The 17,361-nt window shown below is 37.2% G+C and overlaps 1 protein-coding gene across 1 annotated transcript in view; it reads left to right on the top strand.

Annotated features, from left to right (window-relative positions):
* The window catches only part of LOC130228366 (fibrinogen C domain-containing protein 1-like), an 85,207-nt gene that overhangs the window by 37,778 nt on the left and 30,068 nt on the right, over positions 1-17,361 (top strand). Inside the window, exons 3-5 of the mRNA XM_056456802.1 lie at positions 4,564-5,043; positions 14,477-14,636; positions 17,138-17,274. Coding sequence (XP_056312777.1) covers positions 4,564-5,043; positions 14,477-14,636; positions 17,138-17,274 — 777 coding nt within the window. The remainder of the gene's footprint in view (positions 1-4,563; positions 5,044-14,476; positions 14,637-17,137; positions 17,275-17,361) is intronic.

Genomic DNA, 17,361 nt, shown 5'->3' with positions numbered 1-17,361 from the left:
ATAGTGTGTCTTGTTGTCCCAGTGTCTATTGTCTGTATCGTATTGTATCCTCCAAGTAATATAATAATAATATGTGAATTTATATTGTTGTAATTTGACAATGCAGTTACATGTTCACATTTACATGTAGTTCATTGTACTTTTTAAATGATTAATGTACTGTTTTCTAGGTATGGGCCGGTGTAACATTCTGACGTTATGATAACCTTGGATAAAAATATCATGGTTTTATGGTATTGTGATTACTGCTCTAAAATATATTCTTTTTTAATTGTCTGGGTAAAAAACTAATTTTTTTTCGCCTTTGAACGCAATATATTTTATTTTGAGAAACATTTACATTTTTTTGGAGTAGACTTCTGCTGTCATCATTAGTTTCAAAAACACAGATTTCTTTACAATTTAAAACGGCATATTTGGATATATTTTCTGCTGGAGATACTGTTTTCCTAAAAAACTAAGCAAAAATAAAAACGTAAAAAAAAACTTACATATACCATATGGTATAGCATAAAATGTTGGCGTTTTAAAATCTTGACTTTTCCAAATCCAGGTATACCTTGAAAATGGTTATCATCCCACACCTACTGTTTTCTAAACCCTGTTGTTTGGAAAACACACTTGAGAGAAAACCAAAGCTATATGCAGAACCATTGATAGAAGTAATTCTGTAAAGAATAGACCAAGCTTTATAACATAATTATCAGTGAGTTTTAATCCTGTTCAATTCATGTCACAAGCTTATCATATCTTGTGCTCGTACTGTACATGTTCCACTGGCCTTCAGAGATGGAGAAGGAAGCATATCTAGTCTCTCTGTTTAAACTGTTCACTGAAGTGCTTCCCTGAAATCTTTTTTATTTTCCCTGCGTTGATCGTAAAAGCCAAATCGTAAAGCAAGCCATTAACCACCCATCAGCATGGGCCAATGCCAGCATGGCTTTTTGCATATTTATGAACAGGAAGGCTTAGGGTGGGAGGAAAGAAAACATATGTATACACACTTATTCAGCGAATTATATTTTACATGCAAAAACACGCATAGACTTCAACTGCACACACATTTGGATAGTACTCAAAAGTTGTTTAATTTTTTCCTATTAACAGGAGCATCAGAGAGCTGAGTTTATTAACTGCACAACATAGGTAATGGAGTGAATGGATAATGTACACTGACACTACACACTCTCAAACACCACAGCATTGTGTCTGTGGGTGAGTTATGAGACCCAGTTTTCTGGTGAAGAACACATTATAACCAGATATACAGTTGAAGTCAGAATTAGCCCCCTTTGAATTTTGTTTTTCTTTTTTAAATATTTCCCAAATGATGTTTAACAGAGCAAGATAATTTTCACAGTATGTCTGATAATATTTTTTCTTCTGGAGAATTTATAGAATTTATCGTCTTATTTGTTTTATTTTGGCTAGAATAAAAGCAGTTTTTAATTTTTTATGAAGTAATTTAAGGTCAAAATTATTAGCCCCTTTAAGCTATTTTTTTTTCTCGAGTGTCTACAGAACAAACCATCATTATACAATAACTTGCCTAATTACCTTAACCTGCCTAGTTAACCTAATTAACCTAGTTAAGCCTTTAAATGTCACTTTAAGCTGTATAGAAGTGTCTTGATAAATATCTAGTAAAATATTATTTACTGTCATCTTGGCAAAGATAAAATTAATCAGTTATTAGAAATGAGTTATTAAAACTATTATGACTAGAAATGTGTTGAAAAAAATCTTCTCTCCGTTAAACAAAAATTGGGGAAAAAAATAAACAGGGGGCAAATAATTCTGACTTTAACTGTATAGTTTCATTCTTAAAAGGATAGTTCACCCAAAATTAAAATGCAGTCATTTATTCACCCTGCATCTTTTCCAGTGCTGTATGTGCTTTTTTGGACCCCAGATGACTTATATAAATCATTTTTAAAAATAACTTGTATGCAGAAATCTATACTTATAGTTTTTCTGTGTGAGTTAGAGTGAACAGCAACACTAGTAAAGCGACTCGTGAATTTGCAGCCATGGCAGAAGTTTAGTTAAATAATATATAATATTAGTTAAATAATAAAACACTTTGGTTCGTTTGTCACCAAATACCCTTGAATTCCCTTCAAACATTTATTATTTATGGCATGTGTAGCAGTAATTGATGCAGTCTTTTTTTCGGTAGTGTCAAGTTACTTTATAAGGTGATTTACTGTTTTATAATCTAGTGAACCTCAGTGCTTGTGTGCTAACTTTTATTGTAACGTCTGTGATTATTTGTATACCAGTTAGATATATTAGAAGCCCCTGTTTCACTGCTAGGGAGAAAATGAAAGTAAACTTCATTTCTCTCTCTCTCTCTCTCTCTCTCTCTCTCTCTCTCTCTCTCTCTCTCTCTCTCACTGTGGCCCTGTCATGATTACCAGCGATCTCTAACCACCAGAGGTGGCTGGTAAGAACTCACTTTCACATGGACTACATCTTATGAACTACAAATTCAGTCATGCCACACACACACACCTGCTCCAAGTCTCCACTGATTGGACTCCCACAGCTGATGCTGCTTCTGGACTAATCACACACACTACTTTAGCAGCACACTCACTCACTTCCTGGCCGAGTCTTGTTTACCAGTAAAGTGACAATTCAACGCGTTTTCCTTAGTCTTGTTTCGCCGTGTTTTGACCCTTGCCAAGTTTGTCTGTTTGTCCATGTTCACTGCCTGCCTTCCGACCTCTCGCCTGTTATAGTGACTACGATTCTGGATTTGCCTTTATTCATCTGTTTACACCTGTGTTGACCCTTGCTTGCCTGACTACCGAATAAACCTGCACTTGGATCCTAACGATGTCTCTGTCAACCACATGTTACAGGCCCCTTTGACCTGCTGGCATGATGTTTTCTTTCTTCTCGGATGTTATAGGGATACTTATGGATCCAGACACAAGCGTGTCTGCAGAGCGAGTATTCTCCACTGGGTCTATCATATGGATCAGCTGTGATTGCTACTTTATCAGTGTCACTTATTGGTAGAGCCAGACAGAATCTGCAGACATTTTTTGCTATTTTTGCAGAGAATTTTGTAAAAAAAATCTGTGGATTTATGCAGAATTATTTTGCGAGTATCAAAACTAAAAACTTAATATATGAAATAAAAAATAATAGCTTTTAACTTTTATTTAATGTTTACAATGCAAATCCATCTAAATCCACTTAGTTGGTAAACAAAGCAATGCTATCATATATTATATCTACTAAAAGACAGAATATTTTACTTTACAAACTGTATTGTAAATAAATCAAACAAACACTTTTATATTAGACAATATTACAGAAATTAATTTAAAAACCAAATAAATATATATTTACGCACATTTACACAAGTAAATAAATAGACTCAATGATGGGCTAAAAAATCTGCGGGAATCTGTGGATTTTTGCGTGCGCAGATTCCGTGCAGCCCTTTTTTGTTGAGCATGTGACCAATCATAGGCATTTACTCACTCAACAACACTCAAAAAGCAAGCGGGATAATATTTACATTTGTTTATTTGCTTTAAATGCTCATGTTGATCTGTGCATGTACTTGAGTTTTGTTTGAAAAGTCAAAAAGAGTGTTTTCTTTGAGCAGGTAAAATTAAAGGTACAGTTCATATATCTTACTGTTTGTAACGTCCACACAACGTCGAGGTGTAACATGATATTTGGTTGATATTTTGGTTGATATTTGGTAGATTTTAGGTTGATTTTAGGTTGGATATTGACGTCGACCTTATTTTAGGTTCTTATGTCAACACGATTTTCATTACCAAACAAAATCCAACGTCCTCATGGCATTGGGGAACATTATGGTACAACGTCCTGTGCCTGCAGGGAAAATCATAACCGAACCATATCGTGAGACCAGAGTAGGTTCACACCTCTATTTTTTAACAAAAATAGCAATAAAAAAAATAATATATAAATACAGTGTGGTTGAAAAAAATCAACCTTTTTCTCAGTACTTCTAGGATCATTTAAATGTTTAAAATTAATATAAAAATAGTGTATGCTTGAAAAGACTGAAGTTATTTTGTAACTATACGTAAACTGCTTTCTGCGTGTCAGCAGCAGCAGAAATGCAGATCTGAATCTCTGCAGTAATCATACTGGTCAAAGGTTAAACAGACATAGCCAAACTGTTGTCATTCAGGAATCAGATTGTGTGGGTGTTTGGATTGAGTTTGTGAACTTTTAATGATTAATCATGCAGCTCCATAAGCTGATCAATATATAGAGAGAAGAGCTGAAATCCAGTGGTTGTTTGTTTCCAAGAAAAAGAGCAACTGTGTCAATAAGCATGAATATTGTTTGATGATTGAAATGATTCTCTTGGTTTAGTTGTGAAATGAATGGAGGATGGGAAACACCTTCTTCTCTTCTTTGTCTTTTCTGCGGATGCGTCTGACTGCAGTATTATCCCCGACGGGCTTTAAAAAGCACTTCTGTTCTGCAGAAATGGTAATGACGATTATGATGTTATGATGGCTTTAACTCTTTGGGTCTCTCTGTGTTTTTCTCTGTCTGCAGAGGATGAGTTGTAGTTATCTGCTGTGTACCATCCTGCTCTTCGTGGCCGTTCTGCTCGCAGTCACAGTGACAGGAACCATTCTTCTTATGAACCACTACCAGGCTCCCCCCATGTCGGACGGCCCGCCCCATATTAGCACCAATCAGGACGAAGCCAATGCACTGGTGACAGTCGAGAGGGGTGATGGATCACGCATCAATATCTTCATCGACCCCAACTGTCCTGATTATAACAGTAACTTCCTGCGGCTGGAAGGCGTGCAGACATCTTTGCTGCACTCGCTCACTGACCACGATACGGATCTCAAGTCTGTCAAAGGTCAGGATCGAGCGCTATTGGTCAACTTGGCAGAGGAAGTTGCTAAGCTGTCTGCTCATGCGGGTCAGCTGAAGATGGACTATGAATCTCTCAGAAGAGGACAAAGCAACCTGGGACAGGACCTGAATACACTGCAGACCGAACAAAGCAGACTTATACAGGTAATGGTGTGCAGAATTACATGCATATATATGCACACACACATGCATATGTGCATGTATGTATGGATATAAACAAATTGACCATGCAACTGCACAAGAACTGCACAAGAATTTTTTGTATAATAGTAATGCGCTACTTTTTTGCATAATTATGGCAACCAAAATAGTTAAAAGGGCTGGCAACACTGAAAGAAAAGCAGTGGCAGATTTTGATTGTGCCAATGTCTTTGTTGTCAGGTCATTATGTCAGCTATGTGGATGCCAGTGCTAAATTAACATTGTGCTAAAGTAACAAAACTAATTTCTCGTTTAAACTAATATGGTTTCTTAAATACCAAGATAATGCACATGTTGTATGAATATCCTTCTGTCATCAACACTCTCGGGATTTCGTATGGTAATGAATATTTATATGGCAATGTTGATGTATTTGCTATTGGCGGTATAGATCTGCTGCTGCTGCTGCTGCTTTGATTATTATGGCAGAGCAAGTACCGAGACAAGCTCATTGGCTGCCGAGGTGGCAGTAACCAATCTCCTTCGCCATGTAGTTAATGACGCAGGAGCAGATTAGGTGACCTATCAGCCTGCGCGCGCATAGAGTTTCAGGGCAGAAAATTCACTTAAAACCAGAAATAACTGCTTTTCACAAAAGCAAAAATTATTCTTTAAACTTTATTTTTTTTTTTTTGAAGATTTAAAATACAATTTTCTAATAATAATAATAATAAAAAACTTGTCTTGTTACAGGTCATCATTTTTAATTACCCTTCACTGGGTCATTGTAAATGGCCCTGCGGTTTGATAAATTAGCTTTTAAAAGAGTAATTAAGTAATCAAATCAGTTCATATGTGGTCGTAAAAGCTACATGTGTTATAATTAAAAGGAAAAAAGCTACATGCTACTCACAGTGGTGTATTGCCTGTCAAAACTGAACTTAATTACCCCTCTACTTTGTCTGCAACAGAACTTTTGACACAGCGATAATTATTTTAAAGGTATGTCATAAAAGTTGATGTTAAGATAGCTAAGATAAGACATCTGACATGCTGGTTTCAATACAGCTTCCACATTCAGCTCCGCAGTAGCTTTTGTCAAAGGAGTGAAATTCTGGGAAATGGACAGGATCCAATAATAAATGACGTTTCAAAGAGAATAATGCTGCGTTAACACTTGCTATGTTTCCCTGAGACTGAACCTCATTTCAATTGCTACCCCGCTGCTCTGTTCTCACACTTTATTCTGTTTCAAACCGTGGCTCATTTGCAAAATGCTTTTGTCATCAATTGAGACCCACTGGAAGCTGTTTATCACCATAGCCTGCCAGTTTGAAATCTGAACGTAAGTAATGGAGATAAATGCTCAGTGAAATTGTCCCTGCATCAGATGCGTTGTTTCAATCAAGCTATCCATCAATTTATACTGCATGCTGGATTTACAGTGCACAGAATGCACAAAAGCTGCAAACGACAGATAATATATACCATATATACCATTATATTTAAATCCTAAGATGCCACATTTGCATGCTCTATAGAGGTGGCATGCTAAAATTTGAAAAAAATAGTTTTTTAAATATGACATACATTTAAACCCATGAGCGAAAAACCATCAGAGCTCATTTGAAAAAAACTGTAGAAATAATTTTTTGTGTGTGATAATTATCTATTTAATTTGTTTGGTTATTACTTAGATTTTTGCTTATTAGTTGGTATTTGAACTGTTTATTTCTAAAATTTATATTTCATATAAGTTGTTTATGGGCGTCACAGTGGCACAGTGGGTAGCTTGATCACTTACAGCAAGAAGGTCGCTGGTTTAAGCCCCAGCTGGGTCAGTTGGCATTTCTGTGTGGAATTTGCATGTTCTCACTATGTTTGCATGGGTTTCCTTCGGGTGCTTCGGTTTCCCCCACAGTCCAAAGACATGCGCTACAGGTGAATTGAATAAGCTAAATTGGCTGTAGTGTATGTGTGTAAAAGAATGTGTATAGGTATTTCCCAGTGTTGGGTTATTGCTGGAAGAGCATCTGCTGCGTAAAACATATGCTGGATAAATTGGCAGTTCATTCCGCTGTGGCGGCCCCCGGATTAATAAAGGGACTAAGCAGAAAAGAAAATGAATGAATGAATAAATAAGTTGCTTATACTTTCCAGAGTTACTTTTTTTAAAATACAAATATAATTATCCCAGCGACTCCCATATGAATTGTTCTGCGATTCATTTGTTCCCAAACCCCTCCTTAGCATGAAGCTAATCTGCGCTGATTGGACTGATGACAGCCTGTTGCCATTGGTCGACACTGACCGCGTTCAGCGCGAGACAGAGTGAAATGCCCAGCACAGCTTATCAACAATATAGAAGTAGTCACACTGCATAGTGTATGCATAGTGTGAGCATACCTGCCAATGGAACCCAACTGTGGTCACCAACTTTGCTGTAGGATCCGATTGCAGCGGCTGGCCGAAACACACTTCATAGTACTAACACCATAGTGCACAGTACCCGATTCTCACCAGTGTTATCAGGGCCGGCGCGTTCATAGAGGCAACCTAGTTGGCCTCCATGAATCCCCGGTTCTCACTTTCATCCGCGACACCCACCCCCTCCCTCCCGGTCCTCACTTTCATCTGCAAACCGGTCACTTTCTTTTTCACTTTAGGGTTGAGGGTTGATCGCCGTTTGCCTAGATCGCCAGATCAGCTTGCTCCGGCCCTGAGTGTTATTTAGATACCTCACCCCGAACCTAACCATAAACGTCACTTTTCAACATGGCATTAGATGCAATATGAGAACATAAAGAGTTAATTAAATACATAATTTGCTAGCGTGAGAAAACAAGGAAGCAACCATTTCAATCGCACTTACTTACACTTGTGAAATGGAAGAAGAAACTGATTCATGATCCGCTGATCCATGTACTGACAGTCTCAATAGTCTTTTCTGATCCTTTCTTTAACAAACCGCCGATGAATCCTCCGTTGTACGCGTGTAGATTCTAAAAGCACTTGAACAGCACAAGGCTGGGCTATAATGCTGAGGTATTTTTGCAAAAATAAACCTCACCCACTGACTCTTCACAGCTTCATCTTTGGGTAGGGAAAATAGCACTAAATTTCCCTCACACTTCCAATAATATCCAGCAGAGCACAGCGTGACTTCATTCAACCGGCGTCTGCTACAGTGTGTGTCTAGCCTCTTTTTCTTTGCTACTGTTTTAGTGGGCGGGGCTGCATGTTTTAATTTTCCCGGTTTTGCACGTGCAACAACTGGGCGGGGCTTGAGTTTCGTATCCATGTCATGCCGAAACGGCTAAAGACTCGTTATCAAGACGATTCACTTGAAGTACTAGGAGTCGACGAATAGTTTTAAACACTGTCCACTTCTTAGATTTAAGCCTTAGCTGGATATTTCACTTCACTTAGAGCTGAGTCACAGACTACATGGAAGGTCATTCTCAAAAACCCATAATAGGGGCTCTTTACGGGTGAGTAAATGGGAGATTGAATAACTTGTTCACCAGATTGTTTCAAAACAAGAAGTCATTCAGAAACAAAACAGTAACTAACAATATATATATATATATATATATATATATATATATATATATATATATATATATATATATATATATATATATATATATATATATATAATTTATTTATTTATTTTATTGTTTTTTTTTTTTGCAATGCTAGAAAATCAGAAAATCATGTGTATAGAGTATATATAAATGAATATATATATAAAAATATAAAAAATATATAAAAATAAATATATCAAACTTACACTTCAGGTATTCGGGACAAAAACAACACTTGTGATATATTGCATTCACTGTCTGCATTATATTGCTTCTATTATGTGATATAAATCAGAGACAATCTCATGCATGAACATAATCACATGAGATCATAATTTAAAATGTTCACTTGAATTATTAAATGTTTATTATTTTATGTTTATGATGATGACAAAGTTTAAAGATGCACCATTTCATTAGCATAGAAGTTATAAAGGTTAAGCTTCATATTGTGTTTAAGTCTTTTGCAGCATTGTGTCTTCTTGACGCTTGCTGTTCTGAGAGTAGAATTTACTTTGTGTAAGACACCTTTATTTGCTTCCATGGTCCCAGCGATTGTTTATTTCAATATATTGTAATTTCCATGTCCCGCATGCCTCTTTATAGGTAGGATTTTCTGCTGCTCCAGGGCATTTTATAAGTGTGCTGGCTTCCACACTGGCTTCGTCGATCCCATATTGTGCTCCGACTGCATTATGCATGTTTCTAGTGTTATAGTTGCATACATTGTGTTCTTGCCAGCTGAGGACAGAAAATGCTGATAAAAGGACATTGATACACTAGATGGCAACTGCTGTATCCTCTATAGACTTCAGTTTCAGGGTTGGGGAACAGCAGATGCCGTCTGTTTTCCTGTGTTAAGTGAATTACCACCGAGTTAAAGCCTGACTTTAATCTGAATTACGAAGACTTAAGGTTTAGGATTAACACCATCTCTCTCTAACCACCAGCTACTGACAAGCTCCTACACACCAAATCTGTCAAAGAAACACACACACACATACACAAGGATGCACACACGTGGACAAACACACACAGCAGGCAGGAGTGAAAGAGAGTTGTTTATCACTACCAAACACCTGTGCGACAGAAAAAAGTGTTAGCAAAATCCCCCCTGAATAGAAAATAATCCTCCGTTTTCTGATGACTTTTAGAGCGCAATGGTGACCTGTGTTTGTGTGTTCGCAAGTGTGTGTGTGAGGTGTCTTTCTGTTTTATACTCTTTTTTTGTTCCTTTTTTGGTTTAGCTTTGATACAGTTTGAATGAATAGTTGAATTTGTGAAATGTGGAAAGGAGCACAGAGAGCGACACTCAACAAAGGCTTGAACCGCAACCGAAGAGTGAAGAAGAAGAGGCAGGGCTGTGCAGTTACTGTAGAAACCATCTAAAAATGTGTCACCCCCGAATTCATCAAACCTTATTAATTAAGAGCACTTATACCTGTAATTATCTCCCTTTGCCAGCAAAATGAAACACAGACAGTTCCCTTGTCACAGATTAAACTTCATTCTGTGTTAAAACGGTAATGCCAGTTTAACGTCTAATTTGTGGTGAATCAAGCTCTGAGGTAAGATTACAGGTCACACACGATGGCATTTTAGCACATTTGCTCCATGAAGCGGCAAGAAGTGTACACACAAACCGTATATACTCTTCCTCCCCCTCAAACCTTCAAGAGTAAATGCCATCACCTATAAAAGTGAGAAATAGTGGCGAGCAATGAAAGCGTTGAGCTCTGTGTGAATCTGTTTTTAGTTCGAGTGGCATTTTAGCTTCAGCGCCTGTTCCGTTTACACCCTGCCATTAAAGAAAGTAATTCTGCGCTGTCAATCATCTCAGTCTTACAACCATCTCACTGATATAACCCTGAAAAATCCCTCAAGCTAAAGGTTACCTCCTACAGGCATTACACTGACAGTGCGCTAGCATGTGTGTCTGTTTGTGTCATGTGTTAGTGCTTTAGGTGTCAAATCAACCATGATCTGTGGGGTTCAGTGCGTTAATAGTCAAGGGTCCCGGAGAATGACTTTCAGTGTGGTGTAGTGTATTAGTAATGGTCCTGTCCGTTTCCCAGTCTCTTGAGAGGAATCAAAACCTGTGAATTCAAAGGACACAAGACTGAAGTACATTTTTGGATAATGCTTGAATTCATTAAGGGGCCACATTGACCTTTTGGAGTATTATTTCAATTAAATAGGGAATTTTAAATAACTTTGACATTTTCTGCATTTCTTTGTGTGAGCAATTATACCATTGAAAATATTCAAAAGATTTTTTTATTTATTTATTTACTACCTTTTTTATTCAGCAAGGATGCATTAAATTAATCAAATAAAATGAGTAATGTTATAAAACAACAGAACAGATTTTATAAAAATGATTAAACATTTGATGAAAACAACATTGGTAAAATAAAATGTTTCAAATCAATATATTATAATTCTTTCTGAAAGATTTGACACTAAAAGCCGAAGTAATAATGCTGAAAAAATCAAGGTGTATCTGTCTGCGTACTGCAAGATGGGCATAACATGAAGGGGTGTAACTTGTAAGTTAGTGGCGTAACTTGCAGGTATCTAGATCCCATTGAACAATGTGAGATGTTGGTGGAAAGATGGCGGAAATACTTAACAGAGAACATTTTCACCAAATGTTTTCATGAGTTTTCTCCAGCTTTATCCACAACCAATTCATTTGATATAATAGTATATTCATTTAGCAACACCACAATGCAACTTGCTGACTTTTTTATATGCTTAGTTACGGTTAGCCTATTCGGCGTCCCCCCCCCTGTGGTTTCAAAAAACACTACAATGGCAAGCGTGTCAAGCATGAAAGCCTCGACAACTCATGGCTGTACGTTAAAAACTGTGGTGGTTGGATTTAGGGTTGGGGAAGGTGTAGACGTTAATAACTGTGATGGTTGGGTTAAGGGTTGGGGAAGGTGTAGATGTTAATAACTGTGATAGTTAGGTTTAGGGTTGGGGAAGGTGTAGACATTATTAACTATGATGGTTGGGTTTAGGATTTGGGAAGGTGTAGACATTAATAACTGTGAAGGATGGTTTTAGGGTTGAGGAAGGTGTAGACATTATTAACTGTGATGGTTGGGTTTAGGGTTGGGGAAGGTGTAGACATTATTAACTATGATGGTTGGGTTTAGGGTTGGGAAGGTGTAGACATTATTAACTGTGATGGTTGGGTTTAGGGTTGGGGAAGGTGTAGACATTATTAACTGTGATGGTTGGGTTTAGGGTTGGGGAAGGTGTAGACATTATTAACTATGATGGTTGGGTTTAGGGTTGGGGAAGGTGTAGACGTTAATAATTGTGATGGTTGGGTTTAGGTTTGGGGAAGGTGTAGACATTAATAACTTATGATTGGGCTTAGGGTTGGGGAAGGTGTAGATGTTAATAATGATGGTTGGGTTAAGGGTTGGGGTAGGTGTAGACATTAATAACTATGGTTGGGTTTAGGGTTGGGGAAGGTGTAGACATCAATAACTATGATTGGGCTTAGGGTTGGGGAAGGTTTAGATGTTAATAACAATGATGGTTGGGTTAAGGGTTGGGGTAGGTGTAGACATTAATAACTATGGTTGGGTTTAGGATTGGGGAAGGTGTAGACATTAATAACTATTATGATTGGGTTTAGGATTGGGGAAGGTGTAGACATTAATAACTGTGATGGTTGGGTTAGGGTTGGGGAAGATGTAGATGTTAATAATGATGATGGTTGGGTTTAGAGTTGAGGAAGGTGTAGATGTTAATAACTGATGGTTAGGTTAAGGGTTGGGGAAGGTGTAGACATTAATAACTGTGATGGTTGGATTAAGGGTTGGGGAAGGTGTAGACATTATTAACTGTGATGGTTATGTTAAGGGTTGGGGAAGGTGTAGACATTAATAACTGTGATGGTTGGATTAAGAGTTGGGGAAGGTGTAGACATTAATAACTTCTATGATTGGGTTTAGGTTTGAGGAAAGTGTAGACGTTAATAACGACAATGGTTGGGTAAGAGGGTTGGGGAAGGTGTAGACATTAATAACAATGGTGGTTGGGTTTAGAGTTGGGTAAGGTGTAGATCTTAATAACAATGATGGTTGGGTTAAGGGTTGGGGTAGGTGTGGACATTAATAACTGACGGTTGGGTTTAGGTTTGAGGAATGTGTAGTCATTAATAAAGGGTGTGGTTGGGTTTAGGGTTAGGGTTGGTGTAGACATTAATAACTATGATGGTTTGGTATAGGTTTGGGAAAGGTGTAACGTTAATAATGGTGATGGTTGGGTTTAGGTCTGTCGTAGGTATAGAGGTTAGCAACTGTGATGGTTGGGTTTAGGTGTGGAGTACAGTAGGTGCCATCTTGCCCATAACATAGTTTTGACACATGGGTCTCCATAACTTCAAGTTGTGCCTCTAACGTACTACAAGTTATGCCCCATCATGTTACGCCCCTGTCTTGCAGTCCAAAGACAGGCCCTACTCAAAAAATCAGCTTTACTATTGCAGGAATATATTAGATTTTAAATGACTGTAAAAGTCATCTGTTATTAAAGAGTAACATTGTTTTACTGTATTAATAGTTTTGGTTTCTTTAAAAAAACAAAAAAATCTGCCAGATTAATATAATATAATATAATATAATATAATATAATATAATATAATATAATATAATATAATATAATATAATATAATATAATATAATATAATATAATATACCAGTATTGACCTTCAACATGGGCTGTCTGAAAAAGTAAGATTTCAAAGCATAAATAAACCTTCTGACTGAAACTAGTCTCATTTAGTTTAAATTTAGCAAAAACCTTCCATGGACAGAGAGGGCATAGCTTGTGTGAGTTTCGTAATTTATGTTCAGAGCTCATCAGTTACAGCACATATAGACAGTGTGTGTCCTGCTCAAATGCAGGTGTCCTTTAAAGATCACTGTATAGGGCACGTTGTTGAGCTGCAGGCGAGGCGAGTACAGAACACTCATTCATTATGTTGAATGTGCCTCACATTCACTGACACAGGCACAGGAACACACAGTGTTTCCCATCTAAAATAGGTCACATCTCTGTAGTTTATGGGGAAAGACAGCCATAGGTAAGTCGGTGTGTGTTACTTATTTCTTGGTAGACAAGCAATAGTAGGTTCAGCTCACTGCCTCAAGCAGAAAATCACGCCGTAAATCTGGCACAAAGACCTTTACAGCTCTATTGCATGTCAAGCATTTGAGTTGCAATGACAGCTGGCCTTATGGAAGCTGTCTCCCAGACTGATTTTGCCTTCTCATGGGCTACAACAGTTTTTCATTTACACTGGACAATGAGCAGTTCGCTTCAATGGTTCAGAGCCTCTATATGTCCAGGATATAAACCTATAGTGTTCCCATAAGTTAAAGCCATCAAACACAGATCTGCACTTGGCACCGGAATTGTTTCTGTTGTGCTGCAGAGCTATAATTGAACATTCTGCTGTCCAAGGCACTAAACTGAATCTCAGTATATAGAGGAAACTCTGTGTTGTCCACAGTGACTGATATATTTTTAGGCAATGGAGCCTTACATAGACTTATTCTGAAATACTGAACAGTTCTTGTAATGTGATCAGTGGCTTATGACTTATTTTTTTTCTCTTGACCATAAAGTATGTTCTCAGTATTTTATGGTAGAGTTTAATGAAAAGTTTGTTAGATTTTTTTCCTGTACATTTTGTCTTCTACAGAAGGACAAAATCAGTTATATAAAACGCTGATGATCAGTTGTGTCAATCTGATTTTATTTCTAATGTCTGTTCTATTCAGTTTGTTCTGTTTCATGTAAGAGCTTTTCTTTGTGTATTTCAGCTGCTATCCGAGAGCCAGATTAACATGGTGAAGGTTGTCAACTCTGTGAGTGATGCGCTGAACGCCATGCAGAAGGAAACAGGAGGCTTGAAGGCCAGGGTGAAGGCTGACCTGCAGAGGGCGCCAGTCAGAGGAGTGCGCCTTAAAGGCTGTGCTAATGGTAGGGAATCCATCCTGCCTATGCACCTACTTATATTTAGGATTTTTGAGATTTTATCTCTGTCAACTGGCAACTTTTCTACACTATACTACCAATAGAATGTTTTGAGGTTGTTAAGAAGTTTTTTTATATTCCTACATTGCCAAAAATACATTTATGTGATTAAAAATACAGTGAAAAGTGTCAAATTGTTAACTATTATTATATTATAAATAGCTTTTATTAATATATATTCGTGCATGTATGTAAGTACAGTATGTATGTATGAATATAGTAAATTTACATACACTGCTCATCATAATTGAGTACACCGCATTTTGAAAATGAATATTTTTATCCATTTCTCAGTAAATATATAGGCAATGTATTTTGGTGCATTTAAACAAAACATATTTATTAAAAATATATATTTATTAAAAAAATAAATTCAGTCACCAAACATATTTAGAAATTGTAAAAGCAAAATATAAAAGAAAAATTACAACCTACAAAATTTAACCTACATTTTTCTATTTGTTTGCTTCTCTTGGATTTTCCTCTTTTTAAAATTTGTATTTAATATTTTTCTATAATATATAAATTTGGGTGTTCTAGTTTTTGGACCGTTATCGTAAGTTATTTTGTTAGATAAGCTCCAGATTTGTCTTTAGTACTGACTAATTTAATGTATATGCACAAATATGATATTGTATAGCTTCCTATTAAAATATGAATTTAAAGGATAGATTTGTGAGGGGTGTACTAATATATGCTGAGCACTGTATATTTAAACCATATTTGTGTAAACCATTCTGTTTTTTTTTTATTATTTTATGAACAGAGACATTTCCTGGAACTATTAAAGTGGCCAGTGAATGAATTTTTCATGTCTCTCATTCCTCATCCCTCTTTTCACCTCATTGGGTCAAGATTTGGCTAACTGACATATTTCTCTTCTTAGAATTATTTTTAAAATATTTGTTTTGATGTAACCTGTTTTGCAAATTCTTTCTTACATATTGGATGGTTTATTAGTGATGGGTGACTTTTCTGAGACTCTTAAAGTCCCCAAGAACTGGAAGCTGCAATCATTATTTTTTTTATTGTGACACAGTTCCTAGAGAAACAGAATTTTAAATGAGCAAACAGTGGGTGTGGCTTGTTTTGTTTTTTTACCACAGGCTGAATGGATGTAGTAAAGTAGGCATTTCAATCAGAAAGATCAGGAAAGGGGTTTTAGAAGACTCTAGTTTATTGCAAACTAGCAGACTCTTCCTGCTCACCATTTCTGTTTGTTGTCATAGCTGACAGTTGGAGTAGCGTGGTTAAGTATGTTAGCCATGCCCATTACCTCACAAATGCATAATCTCATAATTTAGATATAATATAATTGAATTGAATAAGCTAAATTGTTCGTAGTGTATGTGTGTTTCCCAGTGTTGGGTTGTAGCTGGAAGGGCATCCGCCACATAAAACATGCTGGAAATCGTTCCGCTGTGGCAACCCCTGATTAATAAAGGGACTAAGCCGAAAAGAAATGAATGAACGAATGAATGAATGAATTAATTAATGAATGAATGAATGAACAGATGAAAAGATGAAATTGTTGACCACAAAACTCAATGTGAGCTAACAAAATCACATGGTTAATTTTGATTTCTTTGAGACTTTGGGACTTTAATGTCAGGAACCTAATTTTTTTTTTCTTTTTTTCATTTGACCCGACAGCTCAGGACAGCTGCTAGTGGAAGGGTTGAGTTCAGAGCAGCGTCACAGCATACTGCTATAACTATTCCTGCAGCTTTATAATGATTAGGCGCAGGACATATTTCGCTCAGGTGCTTGTCTTTATCAGCTCTGTTGTCCCATGAGGAAAGATTCATAATCAAATCAGGTAGCCTGACATCACCTGCTCAGAATCACAAGCACTTTGGTTTCAGAGGAGAAGCGCTCTGATCCTCCTCCCACTGTTGACTCATTGATTCTCAATCCAAAGAACATCAGACAATTTCACGGAAAACTGTGTTTAAAAAGCGCACATAACTGTTGTCTTCTTTTTGTGCCCCCGCTGATCTGAATTCTCATTAGACAAGTCGCTGGAAGCTGAAGGAAAGTGTCTGTGCTTAAATTGTGTTCTCAGGAGGCCTAATGTGTCTGAAAGCATTTAACCACTTTACTTTTATAGCCCTGATGTGTCTGCAGGATCCACAGGTGTGGCTCGTAATGAACCCCTGAATGAAGCAGACACTTGTATGCAAGCGTGTGCCAGTGAACGGAAAAGTGTTTTCTATAATCAGGAAAAAGGATCGCTCTTTTGGGAACAGAGACCAGTAAACTGAGAAGCACCAGCTGCCTTGGAAAAACTGGCACAAATTCATGTTAGCTAACCTAGAGCTATATTCCTTTGGTCATTAAATCAGTCTTGACCTAGTTTAGTTATTTGCACTCCTGTATCCATCCAGTGATCTAGTCTTTGTGGTTTTTGTGTTTAACTCTTTCTCTTTCTCTGTCTTTTTTTCCAGGCTCTCGTCCGCGGGACTGCAGTGATATATATGCTAGTGGTCAGAGGGAAGATGGCATCTACTCTGTTTTTCCCACTCATTACCCTGCCGGCTTTCAGGTCTACTGTGATATGAGCACAGATGGAGGTGGCTGGACGGTGAGTCACAATAACACTTGCATATTTGCTAGTGTAAGTTTGTTGTAACCTGTAGCTTCTGATGCATTATTCAGTCTTATTGATGGT

The sequence above is a fragment of the Danio aesculapii genome, chromosome 5, assembly GCF_903798145.1.
Source record: "Danio aesculapii chromosome 5, fDanAes4.1, whole genome shotgun sequence".
In the NCBI taxonomy this organism is placed as follows: Eukaryota; Metazoa; Chordata; class Actinopteri; order Cypriniformes; family Danionidae; genus Danio; species Danio aesculapii.
The sequence above is the reverse complement of the archived record's forward strand: the minus strand, read 5'-3'. Positions and strand labels throughout refer to the sequence as shown.